This window comes from Leopardus geoffroyi, chromosome D2 (assembly GCF_018350155.1).
Source record: "Leopardus geoffroyi isolate Oge1 chromosome D2, O.geoffroyi_Oge1_pat1.0, whole genome shotgun sequence".
Taxonomy (NCBI): domain Eukaryota; kingdom Metazoa; phylum Chordata; class Mammalia; order Carnivora; family Felidae; genus Leopardus; species Leopardus geoffroyi.
In genome coordinates, this window is record NC_059334.1 from 12,456,377 (window position 1) to 12,476,068 (window position 19,692).

General features: G+C 46.3%; 1 protein-coding gene across 7 annotated transcripts in view; it reads right to left on the minus strand.

Moving 5' to 3' along the window:
* The window catches only part of EDARADD (EDAR associated death domain), a 96,489-nt gene that overhangs the window by 13,733 nt on the left and 63,064 nt on the right, over positions 1 to 19,692 (minus strand). For all 7 annotated transcript variants that reach the window (XM_045437263.1, XM_045437266.1, XM_045437264.1 and 4 more), the window contains one exon: positions 3,096 to 3,141. In XM_045437263.1, coding sequence (XP_045293219.1) covers positions 3,096 to 3,141 — 46 coding nt within the window. The remainder of the gene's footprint in view (positions 1 to 3,095; positions 3,142 to 19,692) is intronic.

A 19,692-nucleotide genomic window follows, 5' to 3' on the forward strand; every position in this document is an offset into this window, starting at 1 on the left:
GGCTCAGTTGTGATCATGTGACCCTCAGCGTCATGTACTACTTGTACTACAAGTCATTGCTCGTTTATCAATTTAAAATTTATTAGAAACGTTTGCTCGTCTTGAGGAACACTCACAGAACAAATTACTCGCAATCCGAGGTTTTACTGTATCCAGATCTGTTTTCACCAGTTTATCCAAGAGCAAGGCCATTAAGTTACTGTCTCTCATCTACTTGTTTACGAAGACAAAAACAAAAATTGAGCCAAACACCGGATTGCTCTTGTGTGCAAAGCACCGTGCTAGGTGCTAAAGATGTTGATTTCAATGGCAATCTGCTCGCACTAACACTACCTGCTATGACTATCACTGTGAAAAGTTTACTCTCTTCGAAGCTCTTCCATTTCGACACGTAAAAATTTTTAAGAGACAACTGAAAATTGATTGATCTATTAGTTAATAACAACCTTAATGCATAAAGGTTTCTAGATATTCCTGAACAGCTCTATCCATTCTCATTTTAGCTCACATTCCACATTAGTGTGCAGGGTGTTAGTCTTTCAAAAGTGTATAGATTTTTTATAATTAGAAAAGAAATATGTGCTTATTGCAGAAAAGCTGAAAATTTAGATGAGCATGGAGAAAAAGAAATCATGCTCTTTAACACCCAGATCGATAACAGTTGGCCTTTTATGGATTTCTTTGGTTATTTCACCACACATTCTATGCATTTGCCTACATCTGATCATCTTTATATATACATTTGTGTATATATAATGGTTATGTATATATATAGGTTATGTACATATACAGGTTAAAGTTTTGGGAGAGAGTTTTTTCTAACTCATGTTAGAAATTTAAAAAATCTGGCCTTGGGGCGCCTGGGTGGCGCAGTCGGTTAAGCATCCGACTTCAGCTCAGGTCACGATCTCGCGGTCCGTGAGTTCGAGCCCCGCGTCGGGCTCTGGGCTGATGGCTCGGAGCCTGGAGCCTGCTTCCGATTCTGTGTCTCCCTCTCTCTCTCTCTGCCCCTCCCCTGTTCATGCTCTGTCCCTCTCTGTCTCAAAAATAAATAAACGTAGGGGCGCCTGGGTGGCGCAGTCGGTTAAGCGTCCGACTTCAGCCAGGTCACGATCTCGCAGTCCGTGAGTTCGAGCCCCGCGTCGGGCTCTGGGCTGATGGCTCAGAGCCTGGAGCCTGTTTCCGATTCTGTGTCTCCCTCTCTCTCTGCCCCTCCCCCGTTCATGCTCTGTCTCTCTCTGTCCCTAAAATAAATAAACGTTGAAAAAAAAAAAAATCTGGCCTTTTGTAGCAATGTGGATGGAACTGGAGAGTGTTATGCTAAGTGAAATAAGTCATACAGAGAAGGACAGATTTCATATGTTTTCACTCCTATGTGGATCCTGAGAAACTTAACAGAAGACCATGGGGAGGGGAAGGAAAAAAAAAATGGTTAGAGAGGGAGGGAGCCAAAACATAAGAGACTGATAAAAAAAACTGAGAACAAACTGAGGGTTTAAGGGGGGTGGGAGGGAGGGGTGGGTGGGTGATGGGTATTGAGGAGGGCACCTGTTGGGATGAGCACTGGGTGTTGTACGGAAACCAATTTAACAATAAATTTCATATTAAAAAAAAAAAGGTGCATGGTAAAAAAAAAAAAAAAAGAAATTTTAAAAATATAGGATAGTGGAGGGGCATCTGGGTGGCTCAGTCGGTTAAGCGTCTGACATTTGATCTCAGCTCAGGTCTTGATCTCAGGGTTGTGAGTTCAAGCCCTGCACTGGGCCCCTCACTGGGTATGAAACCTACTTTAAAAAAAAAAAAAAAAAAAAGTGGCTGCTTGTATACAAAGATGCCTTCTCCTCCTCACATCACCCAGCTAGGTGCTTCTAATTTGAGCTTGTCTGCTGTAGCATTTGTGGAAGAGGGATAATCCTTGGCCAGTGGTCCTAGCCTCTGGTAGGGGAGGGGTGTGGCCCAAGGAAGACAAGTTCCAATGGGGTGTCCGGATGGGACCCTGACATTGGGCCTGTCCCATGAGACTGGTGGGAAGTCTCTAACGCAAGTTCATCCGGCTCAGTTTCTCTTTTGATTGGTCTAATCTCAGCAGGGGAATGACTGCATTGAAACCAGGATCCCCACTTCTGTCTCCCAGAACTATACTTTTGCCACATGGCCTCTTTAGGGAACCTGGCACACAGTAGGTCCTTAATAAATATAGATCTGCTGAAGGGGAAAAAAAAATCACCTACAGTCTCACCACCAGAGATCACTGCGGCTAAGGTGATTATATAACACATGTTCTGGTTTTCAGCATGGTTACACTGGCAGAGGCTAGGTAGGATTGGTGAGATTATCCTGAGGGCTTTAGGGTCCGCCACCCTCCCATTAGAAGAGAAAGAAACAAAACTCTGATGACTCAGATCATTTAATATGTGTTTTAAAAGATATAGAAAATATGAGTGAGGTTTCTATATCTTTTCATTATTCTTTTGGTAGCGTATTTTAATGCTTACTCCAGATTTTCCCCAAGATTAATTAATAAGAAATCTAAAGACCGCCAGAGTTTCCATCTTACAATAAAAAGTGGGAAAGGACGCAATCCTTCATGTTTCTTTGGTTAAACACACTGGTAGCAGAAAGAGGGTAGGGAATAGCACATGGCCAGGTGTCAGGAGGGTCCCCTTGGCTAACCGAGTGCCTGAGGTACCGAGAGAGGATGCTGGCCCTTCCTGTGCTGACCTGGTTTACCTAAGCCCCATTGCTTTCTTCCACCTGGCACAGTTTTCCGGCAATGGCAAGCCTCCTAGGACTCCTGAGGGAGAAGGGTCTGCTTGCTCTGTTCTGTTGCCCCATCCTAAACTTGTCCAACTGGGAACCCAGCTGTGCCCCGACCCTGCGCACAGTAGGGTTAGCTCGGAGAAAAGACTCTTTGAAGGCTTTTGTGAAATCTGGTTAACATTTCCTTGCAGTTCACCGTGACCGGTGGTTGGAAAGTTTCTCTAGGCTGTAATACAGATTTTCAAAGTTAATGATAAACATATTCCTAAATTATCTTTAATTCAGTCATGCCAGTTCTCAGTGAAGCCCAGACATCCATGGAGTCAATTGTTTACCTGAAAGGGGTTCTCCAGTACTGTCTGGAAAGCCGTTTTCTTCTCCCTAAAAACCAGAAAGCAACCTTCATTAGAATCATCCCCATTTGTGGAGATATTATCAATTTTCCAATTTAGTTACATTTCCACCAAAGCCTGGCAGGCGGTGGGGGCAGGGGTGGTGGTGATGGAGCTTAAGACAGTATCGCTCACCTCCCTCTATAAGCTCCTGGAGGGCAGGGGCTCTTGTCTATTTGCGCCCCCCACCCCCACCCCGTGCCCAGAACAGTGCCTGACACACAGTAGACACTCAACAAACGAAAGTTACATGAGTGACTCTAGTTTTTAAAAAGGTATCAATGCATGAAACAATGTGCTACTGTTTTATTTTTATTTCACGTTAGGGGTTCTTTTTCTTATTTTTATTCCCTACCCACTGTTTGTTGGGCTTGTTGTCAGTCTAGGTTACAATTTGTTCCCATATCTATTATACTTTTTTAATGTTTATTTATTTTTGAGAGAGAGAGAGAGAGAGAGAGAGAGAGAGAGAGGAGGGGAGGAGCAGAGAGAGAGAGACACACAGAATCCGAAGCAGGCTCCAGGTTCTGAGCTGCCAGCACAGAGCCCAATGCGGGGCTTGAACTTGCAGACTATGAGATCATGACCTGAGCCGAAGTTGGACGCTTAACTTACTGAGCCACCCAGGCGCCTATTATCTATTTTTTTTTTAAATATATTTCAAAACAGCAAAGAGAAACTGTTAGAAAGCAGTGTGCAAATCTCCTGAGGATCGTGTTTCTGCCCTTCCGAGGGGGGTTCTGTTTTTACAAGCAAGGTTGTGCCATACAGCATGCTACATGAAGGGATTTACCATGACCTTGTTGGAAGGGGGTGTGTGTTTCTGTGTTTTCAATGAAGTCCACAGAGGACACCATGGTCAGTGCATGTTTGTTTATGTTAACTCCATCTTCATACAATGAAAACCTCTCCCAGCGGCTAGGATTACCCCCCCCCCCGCCCAATCGCGGTCCAGAAGAAGCCACGGTGTTGGGTCAAAAACCCTGGGTTTTATTTACTCCAGCTGCACCCATAATTTATCAATGCGGGTCTCTGCATCCTCATTTGTAGATTAAGGGGGAGGATAGGCTAGCTCATCTCTAAGATGTTCTACATTCTCGGTTTTGTCCTTAAAGATGTGCTAATTCCCTGGTGTCTTTTTCCTCTTACTCTTCTAAGAAGCCTTCCCCCCTCACTCCAAGCTCATAAATCTCCATGTCTCAGCAATGTAGATACAGCTGTCTAATTACGGGCCTCATTGTTTTTCCACACCAGAAGCATTCCTATGTTTTACCAGCTAGATTTTTCCCCTCAACGAATCTAAGTATTTCTTCTACTATGTTTTTTAATGTTTATTTATTTTTGAGAAACAGAGAAAGAGCACAATTGGGGTAGAGGGGCAGACAGAGAGGGAGACACAGAATCCGAAGCAGGCTCCAGGCTCCGAGCTGTCAGCACAGAGCCCGACGCGGTGCTCGAACTCACAGACTGTGAGATCACGACCTGAGCCAAAGTCGGATGCCCAACTGACTGAGCCACCCAGGCGCCCCAGGTCTAAGTATTTCTTGCTTCTGAGTCTTGGTCCTTGCCAACATCCTAACTGGAATAAAAAGCACACTGCTCGTTCTATACATATGGTTTGTAAGAGTTATGGGGAGTTTTTGAAAGAACAAAACTCTGTCTCTATGCAACTTTTTTACTTTTGGGAGGCTAAAGCTCCCCAACGGCAGGCAGGGCCACTGTTCGGTGGTTCGTGCAGGGACCTGCCTTCCCACATCTGCGCGGCCGCAGCAGGACCAGGCAGGCATGTTCTTTTATCAAGAGCCACGGTTCTGCTCACCGAACTGGAAACATGCACAGGAGGAAACAGAAACGGGGCCTTCAGCCGGAGTTAAGAGGCACCAATGTTCAAACCTGTCAGCCTCTGTGGTACAGCTGAGGTCCCTGCTAAAACGTGAACTCTCTTTTAATGGGGGACTCCGTGACGGAGCATACATGACTCGGTTTCTTATCACCTGGAGAACATTCTTACCGGACACCATGTCTGGCCAGAATTATCCCCATGACAGAGATAAGGGACGTGACATGACTCAGAATTACTTGTCTGAGTAATTGATGGAGACAGAATAATACAAGAATATCAACGATCTCTGTTGTCGCTCTAATTATTACGTGATGCTACCTTCAGGCTAGTTTTCATTTTAAAACTTTTATTTATTTTTTTAAGTATTTATTTTTGAGAGAGAGACAGAGAGAGAGCGCTCGTGCGCGCAAGTTGGGGAGGGGCAGAGAGAGGGAGACACAGAATGTGAAGTAGGCTCCAGGCTCTGAGCGTTCAGCACAGAACCCGATGTGGGGCTTGAACTCATCAACCACGAGATCATGACCTGAGCCGAAACTGGACACCTAACCGACTAAACCACCCAGGCACCCCTTTAGTTTATTTATTTTGAGAGAGGGGGTGGGAGGGGCAGAGGGAGAATCTTAAAAAGGCTCTATACCGTCAGCACGGAGCCCGACGCATGGCTCGATCTCATGAACCGTGAGATCATGACCTGAGCTGAAATCAAGAGCCCAACGCTCAACCCGCTGAGCTACCCAGGCACCCCATGAGGTTAGCTTTCAAAGAGTGAAATCATAAAAGACTTATTTTTGCATTTTTTAATGGCCTTACTGAAACCACACACACGCCTTTATTCAAAGCTTCTTTACGGAGAATGTAATAAGTACAAGTTCCCGTGCTGGAACCTATATGCAAAGACAAAAAAAAAATAATCTGAACCCTTGGCCTCAAGGCCTGCCCCCAGATGTACTGGGACAGTACAGACGTACACAAATAACCCAAATACAAGGCAGAAGGGGACGAGTTCCAATAGGGAGGTGTAGTTGAAGTCAGAGAGGAGACATTTCTTCCAACAGAAAAAACCAGAGGCAGTTTCTCTGAATCTCTGAACCAGAAATATTGAGATGAGCTTTTGCTGGGAATTTGGACAGTGGGCACTTGGAGGCAAGGGCATTCAGCCGGAGTCTTTCTGAAGCAAAGGCAATGAGAGGCAATGGGATAGGAGATGGTACTCTGAGGCTGGACTGAGGCCTGAAAGCCCATCTAAAGAGCTAGGCTCCATCTCACAGATATTGGGGGGCGGGGGGGGGGGTCACTAAGGAGCTCTGGCCGGAAGCAGCTATGCTTGCCCAGGAGCACAGCAGGAAATTCCCCCTGGCTGTGCACAGCACAGGTACATGGCACTTAGGGAGCATGTAAAGGCCAGGTGGTGGTGGGGTGTGGTGGGGGAAAAAGCAAGATGGCCTTGGAGGTGACGATTGATGAGACCCCAGACCATCCATCTGGGAGAGGAAGGGATAAAGCTACAGCCCCTGCAGAGATACAGTCACGAGGTGAAGGGAGGTGAAATCCAGGGCGAGTTTTGAAGAGTAAGACCACAAGATGTCCCTGTGTGTTGAAGACATGGCACTGGTCCTTGAGGGACGCCAGGGCAAGAGAGGAAACCACGGACGTTGACGGGATTATGGAAGGAGAGAGAGACGCTGGAGAGCAAGACGTGTGGTCACAAACTTGAGGAGCACTTCAACACCCACATTTCGGTGGAAGGGGAGGGAACGAGGAAGGAAAGCAGAGAAGGGAGGTCAGAGAGGAGGGAGACAGCATCAAGACCGGGAAAGGCTGGAAGCTCTAGGGGCTGTTTGGAGATGAGATTTGGTGAGGGAATGAGCGGCCATATCCTAGAGCGGTTCTAGCAGAGAGGTAGGCGTGCAAGCTGGCTTCTACCAGGGGGCGGTGAGGACACAGAGGTGTCTGTGGTGCTAGCCTCCCCAGCCTTTCTATCTGCCTCACTTTCTCTTATCTTTGAGGTCCCGGCTCAGAAGTCACTTCCTCCTGGAAAGCCTTCTGCAAACTTCCAGTCTGGGTTACGTGCCCGGGGTGTTCCCACACACCCGTACGTGCCACCCCATTGGACGGCGACACTGGGTGTGGGAGTTTGAAGTCTGGAGATTCCAGACTACCAGGCAAGGGCCCTTGTCCATGCTGTCCTGTGATTAGCACGTTTGAGACAGATAACACATAGTATCTGTGCAAGGGACAGCGAGTGGGAGGGAGGAAGGAAAGAAGACACAAATATGGCGTGGAGTCTGTGTTCTCCAGACCAGGGGATGAACGTTCTCCATGATGCTGTCCCTACGTCATCGTCATGCCCTCTGACCCTGCTCCTTGGCCTCGTCTCCTTGGCCACCAATTCTGTGGCCTCCATCCCAGCTCTGTTGTTCTGGTCTCCCCTGGATTCCTGTCCACTTAGCCAGGGTCCAGCATCTTAGGGATGGGTTTAAAAACACCCTAGATTTGTCCATCAGCTGTGGGCCCCTGGCCAGTACTTAGCTCTGCCCTTCCTTCCCCCTGTCTTGTTCTAAATTGCTGAGTATGGCTGGGAAAAAGAAGGGACAAACTTCATACATTATATGATCACGTATCCGGTCTCGGCTGGGTCTCAGCTTCTCCTTGGTCATTCTTGGTCTCTCTTCCAACTGTCCCCCTTAAGGCCCTACTGGGTCTTGTTCCAAACCTTTTCCAGTCTGCTGAAGGCCCCGTACCTATTTGTGCCTACTATCCCAGAAAGGGCTCGGCAGATGTATTTGCCCCCATTCTCCTTTTCTCCTATCTCCAAAGAGATGGGGTCTTTTCATCTTCAAGGCCTGACCTGTATCCTCGAATTATGGTCCTGTGCAGAGGTTTTTAAGAGTACTTACTGCAAAGGGTGGGACAGGTCTTGTCCACTTTTATATTGCCTAGCACTGACCTTAGTTACCGTGTTTCAAAAATGTTAGTTCAACTTAACTGAACCCAGAAGCGTCACAAGGTGGCCTCTCGCTACAACACGGGACTCGCCTCCAGGACCAGTTCAGCCTTGAGGAATGGTCTGAGGTAGGGAGGGGACAGAGGATCAGCTCACGGACAAGACACAGGATACACAGGATGTGGCAAGTTCGGTGATGGTTCCAGAAGCAGCCTACGTGGAGAATTTCCAAAAGGGGACTGCGGGTTCCACGTGGATATCAGAGGGGTGTGTGATACCCGTAGGGAATGTGGGCAGATGACACCTGGGGACAGCCAGGGCTAGTACAGTCCTCAGGAGGTTGCTGATGGCAGGAATCTACTGTAAGCCCAGTTCTAGGAACTGGAGTCCAGGATGCCGGGACGCTGTGACTTGGGCACAGAGGTCCAGGCTGTGGCATCCCTGGGACCTGGGGCTGGGGCCTGAGGGAATGAATAATGTTCAGCCGCACAAGCCGTAGCATGAGATCTCACTGCTCCCATTAAAACTGATCCAGGAACACAGAAGACAGAGTTGTGGGTCAGAGCGGCACCAGGCTTAGCTGTGAGCAACCCAGGAAGGCAGGGGAAATGAAGCAGGGCCTTAAAGGGGTCCCAACTCCATGTCTTCCCTTGCACGTCTGCCCCTTCCCCTCCAGGGATCGTATCATACACAATTCTCCCCTGTTCTAAGCCAACCTCTGAAACCAGCCTCCTCATTCCACCCTCTTTATTCTTCCCTAATTCTTTCCAGATTTCTCAAGGACTTAATTCTGCAGAGTGTCTGCTATGCGCCACGTGCATGATGCTTGGGGTTAGCTCACTGACTCTTCCAAGCGCTTCTTAGGAGCTAAGAACTATGATTTACAAATGATAAAGAAGAGTTCTGTTCAAAGGCCTTGTTTTAATTCTGAATGAGATTTGAGCTCAAAGTACTGGTTTTGTGGGAAAGAATGGTTCCTGGGTACGGTTCGACCTGAATGCCAAAAGAGGAAGGTCTAGATAAGAAAAAAGATGGAAACAACCCAAATGACCATTGACAGATACATGGAGTAAAAAAACGTAGAATATTATTCAGCGTCAAAAAGGAAGGAAATTCTGACCCACACGACAACAGAGATGAACCTTGAGGACATTACGGTAAGCGAAATAAGCCAGACACAACGGGAAAAATGTTGTGTGAGTCTAGTTATATGAGGTACCTGGAGGAATCAAATTGAAAAGACAGAAAGTCGGGGCGCCTGGGTGGCTTGGTCGGTTAAGCGTCCGACTTCGGCTCAGGTCATGATCTCACGGTCTGTGAGTTCAAGCCCCGCGTCGGGCTCTGTGCTGACCGCTCAGGGCCTGGAGCCTGTTTCAGATTCTGTGTCTCCCTCTCTCTCTGCCCCATCCCCACTCATGCTCTGTCTCTCTCTGCTCAAAAATAAATAAACGTTGAAAAGACAGAAAGTCAAATAGCGATTACCAGGAGGTGGGAGGGGGGTGAGGGTAGAATGGTGAATTAGTATTTAATGGGTATGGAGTTTCAGTTTGGGAAGATGAAAAGGTTCTGGAGATGGATGGGGGTGATGGCTGCCCAACACGAACGGACTTAAAGCCACGGAACCATACCCTTAAAAATGGTCAAGATGGTAAATATTATGTCATGTGTATTGTGCCACAATAAAAAAATTTGTTTACTCTTCTTAGGAGGTTTGAAGGTACCACAAAGTTAAACACCAATGTTTTATATATTCAAGTAGGCTAAAGAAAATCCCCATTTTGTTAAGCCTCCTCACTGTGAATATGGGGGGGGGGGGCGGGAATTAGCTTCTATTTGGGCAAAGGTGTTGACTGCTGAATTCTCTGAGCAGAGAGAAAGCTGGTGTGGTCATACTCATTTTGTACCCTGGTTATAGCGTAGAAGCTGGCAGCCCGGTTCCATCATGCTTAGGGAGCTGCAGGCACAAGGTGCTGAAGAGCTGCTTCTGGAGATTTACACCTGGCGATTTCACACAGGGCTCTGGGCGGCAGAAATCCAAAGGCCAGGAACACATGTGGGGAAAACCCCACACTGTGGGGAAAACGCCAGGTCTGGTCCATTCCCCGTGGGGATGGACGGATCGGCGGGAGATGCTGACGGATTGACGGGGAAGGTACTAACTGGTACCTAGGGGCTAGTTTTCTGTGAATCATGCTCTTCTGGACTGGCGAGTTCCATCTTTAATGCCTATGCTTAGCTAATTAATAAAGAGTTCCACCTTTATTATTTCGCAAACTAGGGAAAGGATAACCGGGTGGGAAAGCACTCAACAGGGTGGTTAACCTGATGACCACCTAAGTCTGGTTGGAGGTTTCCACAAAGAGCAAAACCAAGTTATCACTGCTCAACCTGGTATCGGTAACCCAAATTACAGGCAACGAGCCCAAAAAGAGCCGTCGTCCATGGGAATTACTTAAGTAGCTTCTTTGGGGGGAAGCAACTAATGCTAAAGCTTGAGCTCTCTGCTTTAAGAAAATATTCCAGAAATGGCTTTGAAAATATGATTTTGAAAGCTCAGGTGTGCAACAGTAACAGGGCTTCGATAGCATGGATTTACATGGTTCTAGACCTCTCTCCTGTCACACGGCTAGTGAAACTCAAGTAGCTTTCAGTGGTGTAAATTCCCAAGACACAGTGAGTATCTCTATAACTCTTCTTGTTTTTTTTTTTTTTTTAATTTTGTAAATGTTTATTTATTTATGAGAGAGAGAGAGAGACAGAGCACGAGTGGGGAGAGGGACAGAGAGAGAGAGGGAGACACAGAATCCGAAGCAGGCTCCAGGCTCTGAGCTGTCAGCACAGATCATGACCTGAGCCGAAGTTGGATGCTTACCTGGCTGTCACTTAGGCACCCCTCTCTTCTGAATGCATTTATCGATCATCTACTTCTACACATTAGGAATGGACTATGAATCTGCTGTTGGATTTTCTAAAACAATTTATACTTCATTCTTTTTCTGCAAGGTAGTTACTGTTATCGTAGCAACCATCTACACTTTTACTTTTTATGGAAGGATACTATACATACCTATTTATTTGAAAGTATATTCTAGAAGCTGGCCTTTAGAAAGGACCTACTTGGTGTAAGAGACCATTCTAGGCCTGGGATATGGAGACAAAGGAGCCACATCCCTGCTGCTTCAAGGTTACAACCCAGCAATGCAACAAAGACGTGAGCAAAAATACTGACACCACAAGGAATGAAAAACGTGTTAGAGAGGCATAGAGGGGCGCCTGGGTGGCTCAGTCGGTTAAGCGTAAGACTTGGGCTCAGGTCATGATCTCATAGTTTGTGGGTTCGAGCCCCGCGTCGGGCTCTGTGCTGACAGCTCAGAGCCTGGGACCTGCTTCAGATTCTTTGTCTCCCTCTCTCTCTGCCCCTCCCCTGCTCATGCTCTCTCTCTCTCAAAAATAAATAAACATTAAAAACATTTTAAAAAAGGAAGGCATAGAGAGAATGCCAGGGGAGCACAAGGGTGGGCAAGAATCCAGGTGATACCTCAGGGAACAGGAAAAGTTTCATTGAGTTTGAAAGAATGAAATACAGAAGAATGGGAATTTGAATGAATGCCACCCTGCTTTGCTAGGAGGAGAGCAAATCTGTGGCTCTGTGTACATTTGGTTCTTTATTCTCTTCAACGAGGGTTCTGTCCAATTACGAGCAAGACCGGCTACTTCTGGAGTTGAAGTCAGGGTCAAAGACTGGAGCAGCTGTGCCTGGGACTTGGAGGCTGGGCACACTCAGATGTAATTTCATACCCTTGCTACGGTTTCAAAGGTGAAGGAAGGAGGGGTTTTCCCCTTGTGCATGATTACTGTTCAGAAACATCACCAAGAGTTTCACAGGAGGTGATGATTTTGCATGCACAAAGGCAATGGGTATCACAGAGAGGCGGGGGGTTGCTGCCTAGTCTCACCCTCACTCCGGGCGGAGGACACATGTGATGCCAGAGCACAGACTCCTCCGAGGCTGCGAGATGAGGACGTGCATTCACAACCCCTCATTTCAGCCTACAATGTTCCCGCAGCGCATAATTCTTCAGCGTGTGGGCTGAAGAAAGACCACTGGATGTCAAGGGCCAAGTGTATGGAAGTTTATGGGGCCTAAATGCCACTGAAATGTTTGAATGAGTGACTCCACTACTTTCTCCTTTAATTTGAAAACAAAAAACAAAAAAAAAACAAAAACACAAAATAAGAAGGACCGGGGCACTCAGGTGGCTGAGCTGGTTAAGGGTCTGACTCTTGATCTCAGCTCAGGTCTTGACTGCAGGGTCCTGAGTTCAAGCCCTGCATTGGACTCCACGCCCGGTGGAGTCTAGTTAAAAAAAAAAAAAAAAAAAAAGGACAGTTCCCAACTGATAATTTTTCTTTTTTTAAGGTTTATGTTTTGAAACAGAGAGAAGAGAGAGCGAGCGCGAGTGAGCGGGGGAGGGGCAGAGAAAGAGGGAGACACAGAATCCGAAGCAGGGTCCAGGCTCTGAGCTGTCTGCACAGAGCCGAATGCAGGCTCGATCCCACGGACTGTGAGATCATGACCTGAGCCGAAGTTGGACACTCAACTGACTGAGCCACCCAGGCACCCCTGACTGATAATTTTTCTTAAAAAAAAAAAACAACCATGATTTTTGACTTTCCTATGGAGCAAAACTGATATGTGTTTAGAGAAACCGCACTTCAAATTTTGGATTTGCATCTTTTCCCAGGGTAGTGACATGGGGTATGGTCCTCTCCCGTGATGCTGGGCAGTGGCTCCCGCTCCCCGCTCCTACATGACCACAAAGGTCAACAACCCATACACTGACAACCATACTGCACTCACACAGCCCTTCTGCTTTTCACTTTCAGAGCAGTATTCAATCAATTACATGAGATCTTCTACACTCCATTATCAAACAGGCTTTGTGTTAGATATTCTTGCCCACCTGCAGGCTAATGTAAATGTTCCGAGCACGTTTAAGGTCAGCTGGGCTGAGCTATGATGTTCGGTAGGTTAGGTGTAGTGATACATTTTTGACTTAAATATTTTCAGTTTACGATGGATGGGCTTATGAGGCATAACCCCATTATAAGTTGAAGAATACCTTTATTCAAATATCATATATATATATATATATATATATATATATATATATTTTTTTTTTTTTTTTTTTTAAATCCATAAGAGATGTGAAGCTCTTTCTCTCCAGCTCTTAGCTCATCTTTCAATCGCTCCTCCCAACCCAGAGGTCACTGGTTACAATCTGGGGCACGTCCTTCCTGATTCCTTAGTCATAGGAACCAAGACTGAGCCACTTATTTTTAGCCTCAAACCATACGAGTCTACAACATGCTTTATTTAATGATACCTTATGGATATCTTTTCAGGTCAGTGGTCTCTCTTTTTTTTTTAATTTAAAAAAAATTTTACATGTTTATTTATTTTGAGAGAGAGAGAGAGAGAGACAGAGGGAGAGAAGGAGGGGCAGAGAGAGAGGGAGACAGAGAATCCCAAGCAGGCTCCGTGCTGTCAGCACAGAGCCCAATGTGGGACTCGAACTCATGAACTGTGAGATCATGACCCGAGCTGAAACCAAGAGTCGGATGCTTAACCAACTGAGCCACCCAGGCGCCCCTGGTCTCTTCTCTTTTTAATGGTTTTAATTATACTGTGTCAAAATACCAAAATTTACTCGACCAGTTAATTTTTTTTCTATTTCAAACACACTCTGCCTTAATTTCCGTAGGATCAAGTCCTTGAATAGTGACATTGCCCAATCAATGAGTAACAGATGCCACCAGTGTTCCAAAAGTTGTATCAATCTGCATCTCAACCACGCAAACCATGCTGTACCTTGACACCCACACCAATGGGAAGTCTAAGTGAAATCCTAAGTCACTAGTGAAATTCAAAGGCATTATAGTCAATAAAGCACTGAATGATGATGAGAACAGAAGCCTTTAAGTCAAACAATTAGAGCAGATTAGAGACTGTATAATTTAATGATTAATAAACTTCTCGTGTGCTGTTCTTAGGGAAATAACTACTTAAGTGCTAGAAAGCAGGCGTTTTTGCCCTTTGGCTTCTATGCGTCTTACCAGAAATATGTTATCTTGACTTGGCCCGAAAGTAGAAATAAGTAAAAAAAAAAAAAACATCAAATTAGACTACATCAAATTAGAGTGCAGATTTTCCTTGACTTACAATAGGGTTATATCCTGATAAACTCATCATAAGTTGAAAATATCCTAAATACAAAATGTGTTCACTACCATGAATGTTCATTACCGAACATCATAGCTCAGCCCAGCCGACTTTTAATGTGCTCAGAACACTTACGTTAGCCTGCAGTGGGTAAGAGCATCTAACACAAAGCCTATTTGATAATAAAGGGCTGAAGATCTCTGTAATTGAGTACTGCACTGAACGTGAAAAGCGAAGAGTGCCTGGCTGGCACAGTTGGTTAAGTCCCCAGCTATTGATTTCGGCTCAGGTCAGGATCTCATGGTTCATGAGTTCGAGCCCCGTATCGGGCCCCACGCTGACAGCACAGAGCCTGCTTAGGATTCTGTCTCCTCTCTCTCTCTGCCTCTACCCTGCTCACATGTTCTCTCTCTCTCCCTCCAAATAAATAAACTCAAAAAAATAAAACATAAAAAGAAAGTGAAAAACAGAAGGGCTGTGTGGGTGCAGAATGGATGCCAGTGTGTAGGTTGTTGACCCCCGTGGTCGTGTGGCCACGTGGGAGCTGAGGCTGTGGCCAGCATTAGGAGAGCGATGCGGATCCCCCACCTGGGAAAAGATCCAACTCCGAAATTCGCAGTGCAGTCTCTACTGAATATGTATCACTTCACCACCACTGTAACATTGAAAAATTATAAGTTGGCCCATCAAAACTTGGGGACTGGCTGTACTTTGATTTTTCTTTTAAAATTTCACTTCTGAGAAGTTTACGAAAGAAAAGATCTGCAGGGACCTCAAAGGATAACTTTAGTGGGCAGCATGAATTTGTAGTGGGGACAGCAGTTTGCATTCCGTTATTTTCTCCAGCATGCAGAAACACAGAGTGCAGGTGGTCCTGGTCTACCCAAGCCCAAGGGCTTGGCCACACAGGGTCCACCAAAAATCAGCAAGAGCCCGTCGAAATGCCAGACAGGTGGAGGGCTGTTGTGCGCTGAGCCTGAGGGTGGGGGAGGGAGCGAGAGAGAAAAGGGTACAAGGTTGGGGGGGGGGCGGGAAGGGACTTCAGAGTCTGAGGTGGAGGGTTTGTTTCCTGTGATGATGTGCTATGAGACAGATGGGACAAGCAGAGAGAGGCAGGTCAGTGGGAGGTCACCATGCCAGACACATAAATTTAGTCTAGAAAAAGTCAGATGATACAACTCGAGGACGTTAAGTTCTATCCTGGGAAACAGAATCAGATCCTTGTGTGTATGGGGCAGAACTGTCTAGGGAATCAAGACAAAGAAGAGATCTGCCCCTCGGAAAGACCCTAATCAAATTCACCTGGTACTACTCCCCTAATTTTAACTTTCTAGTGGTTTGTGTATCTGCTCGCCCAATGTGGCACCCCAGGCACGTTATAGTAGAGGTTAGACAGTCAACAGCAGGGACTGGATGGGACGGTGGGTAAAGGAAGGAGGGAGGGAGCAGGGAAAGGGGGAGGTGAGGGATACATGGACTTACAGAACAGGTGCTTTCTGGTCCAGCAAAACCCACCCTTGAAATTCCTTCTCTGTCCTCTCAATGCCCAGGCAGCTGTGTATCAAGAACCACCCCCCTCCCCCCCCACCCCACAGCCTGTTTCAAGAAAGCGTGGTCTAAAATTTTGGATTGGTAGATACTGGCCTCAAAGCCAAAGGGAGTCCCTCTCACCAGAGTTAAAAGTAGCAAGTAGAGGCTCTAGGGAAAGTTTTCTAGTTTTCTCTAAGAGCACTGCTTCCTCATTCTCGAAACATCGTCTCAGGGACGAAGTGAGAAACTGCCAAGTACTTCCCGAAGCCAGAACTATCTGCTTGTCCCTCAAAGAACAAAGCAAAGGGCTCACCAATCTATGAGACAGGTCTTGTTGGCGCTTGAAAAGGATCGCCACGTATCACTCAGAGCAGGTAGCAGCCTGCCGGGCTGACTCAGGGAAGATACCATCAACAGCAAGTGCCGCTCGGGTCCGTTCTCTGTTATTATAACGCACGTAATTGCTTCGGGTTCGCAGATAGTCTGGCAGACCGGTTGCTCTGCCAAGGCAGTGAGGGTTTTGCCAACTACCTCCCAATACAATTTGAAGGAAAGAGCGACCTTGCCATTTACCAGTTTTATTCCAGGAGCTCTTACCCAGGCTACTCTGCCAGACGGATATCATTTAGAACTGTTGGAAAAGCCTGAAATCTCCCTAGGCGAGCGGCCCAGCGGCAACTGGTAACTGGCAGCTGTTACTGACTCAGAAATGCTGGGCATCGGGGGTGGGCAAGTGACGCTGGACAAGGTCCCAACTCCACCCCTCAATCGACTGACACTGGTTCCCTCCACTATGAAACAAAAGAAATCGCCAACAACATGATTTTTGTGGTTCCCTTCAGCTCTGAAGATGCCGAGCTGTCAATCTACACGTCTGGGCCCAAACCCACTTTCTAAGTGGTCAGGATTAGGGGGGCCTGGGTAGCTCGGTCGGTTAAATGTCCGACTCTTGATTCGGCTCAGGTCATGATCTTGCAATTCATGGGACTGAGCCCCAAACTGGGCTCTGTGCTGCCAGCTCGGAGCCTGCTTGGGATTCTCTCTCTCCCTGTCTCTATGCCTCTCCCCAGTTAGTGTGCTCTCTCTCAAAATAAATAAACAAACTTAGAAAAAAGAAATCTCTTGGGGTGCCTGGGTGGCTCAGTTGGTTAAGTGCCCGACTTTGGCTCAGATTGTGATCTCGTGGCTTGTGAGTTTGAGCCCTACATCGGGCTCTGTACTGACAGCTCAGAGCCTGCAGCCTGCTTCAGATTCTCTCTCCCTCTCTCTCTGCCTCTCCCCTGCTGGTTCTTACTCTCTCTCAAATATAAATAAACATTAAAAATTAAAAAAAAGAAATCTCTGTACCTTCCTCCCAATTTTGTTGTAAACCTAAAACTGCTTTACTAATAAGGTCTTTAAAAATTAGTAAACTGTGTAAGCTTTCACAATTTTACATGATGTTTTGGTTTAATTGGTTGGAAAGAATGTAATTTCTAGTATATTGCAAATGTTGACATTTTATTTTTAGATATCTATTTTTGAGAGAGAAAGTGTGCCCAAGCGAGGAAGGGGCAGAGTGAGAGGGAGACAGAGGATCTGAAGGGGGCTCTGCGCTGAAAGCAGAGAGCCCAACGTGGGGCTCCAACTCACAAGCCATGAGATCATGACCCGAGCCGAAGTCAGATGCTAACAGGAGCTTAGGAAATAAGGCACAAGAATTAGGCGTGAGCTTCTGGGAGCTGGGAAGAAGGTAGGACCCAGAGTTGGAAGAAATGTAAGGCATGGATGGTAGGTGAGGGGTCAAGGTCACAGGGGGGAGTCCCACCTAAGATAGAAAACATGTGTTGGAAATAAAAGACTTCTGTCGCTTTGACGAATACACAAGATACAAGATTAATCAGTTTCTTGGGCTGCGACTTTAGCATCGATCGTTAATGAAGATAGTTTTCCGGATTACAAAGGTTCAGGACTTCAGTCTTGGTCATCACGTGGTACTTTGGATAATACTATCAACAAGCAAAGCTGCTGTTCCATGGCTTAAAAACTGTGTGTGGGCCCCCTGCCCCCCATCTACTCTGGGCAACATCATGTGCAACTCTATTTTTGAGAGGCTTGTTTAACTTCAAAGAAATCACTTGGTTACTGATAGGCTTTCAACAGATAAAAACAGCATCTTCTTTGTATTTGGTGGCATTTGTCACTAGGAACTGACTTGAGGTCTTAGAACTTATTCAGCGGAAGAAGAGACTGGCAGTCTGGCCTGTTAGGTTTAGTCTAAATACAAATGCAAATGTAGTGTAAGGAATATACAGCCTTACATGGGGGGCTGGGGGGGGTGCGGGGGAAGGATGTTCCCCACAGCAGGGTTTAGGACAGCAAAAAAAAACCTGAAACAGCCTCAAGTCCCATGATAAGGAAACTCTTAAGTGACTCATGGCCAAGAATATAATATAACAGGATGTGAGATAGGATATTTTCCTAGGGTTCTTAAGAGTTTTGACTGGGGCCCCATGCTGAGGACAATGGCATGCATGCATTCCACAGAAAGGGGCCAGGGGAACCCCAAAGGATGAGCTACAAAGTGGACCAAAAGAGGTGGTGTGACAATTACCCCAACCCCACTTTCAGCCTATATAAGAGGAAGAGACTTCTTTGAAAGAACTGGTGGAAGAAGTTTCCCTTCCTCTGCCTTTAAGAGGAAGGGGCACCTCTCTGGCCCACCCACGCCAGATGAGGGGGCCTCAGGATCACCACCTGCGGGGGGTGCTTGACAGAATGGAAAGACCAGCCTCTCGCTCTTTGTGACTGAGGAGCAATACTTCTGCCACTGGGAGGTTCGAACTTGTGTATATGAGGAAGCCACAAGCTGGCCAGGGCTGTCCCTGTCCCTAATGGTGGGACAGTGGGGCAAGTTGCCCATGGCCAAGTGGATGGACGCCATCTTGAAAGCACCCTGCTCAGGTAGGAGGGGTGTGATACATCACAGGAGAGAAGGGGCTGGGCTTGGCTGTTGGGAGGCAGATGTAAACAGTCAGCTGGGAGTGCTTTGTCCACATCAGGCCATTATATGGTGCTGAGTTCTCATTTAGGGAAGGAGAGGGGAATGACATCCCTCTTTGGGCCTCAAAATTTCAATCAGGCTTGAGCTGGAAGTGAGGAGACAAGCTTGGAACAGGATGACTGATTCAAGTACGGGATGGAGTTCATTTAGATGCAATAGTAACCAGGTATTTATCGAACATCTTCCCTCAGTCTCCTGGCACGATTATACCCGTTTCATAAAGGAGGAAACAGATTCCCAAAATCAGAATGCCTACATGGCTCAAATCTTGGCTCTGCACTGGGTGTTACATGTAACTGATGAATCGCTGGGTTCTACTCCTGAAACCAATACTACACTATATGTGAACTAATTTGAATTTAAATAAATGAATTTCAGAAAAATGAAAAACAAATCTTGGCTCTACTACTCAGTAGCTGTGTGACCTTAAATTATTCAACCCTTCTGTGTCGCAGTGTGCATCTGTAAAACGGACGTAGAAATAGTACGTCCCACTGAGTCATTTGGAAGATTAAGTGAGTCCACATAGCTGAGTGCTTGGAAGAACTCTTGGACTTAAAAATGTTAATTATGATTATTACTCTTTTGATTATATACCATTAACTTCTTGGAAAGGATGCTTAGGGTACTGCATTACGTGAAAGAAGGAAATCATGACATTGTATGTTGTGACTACAACCAGATACAAAATAATTACACCCATGCAAAAGAAAAAAAAGAGAGGAAATAATACTTCCCTCATCTTCTTTTCCTGAGAACGTAACTTTCGCATGGAGGGTACTTGGGAAAGCTCCGGCATTCTGCTTGGAACAGGATGTAAACAATCAGGCTGTGTGTGTTTTCTGCACGGATCAGTGGCCAGCACATACAATACCCCAAATACTAGAGGACATGTATTCACCCGCCCATTCCACTTATTAAATGCCTATGGAATATCAGAGTCCAAATAAATGCTGT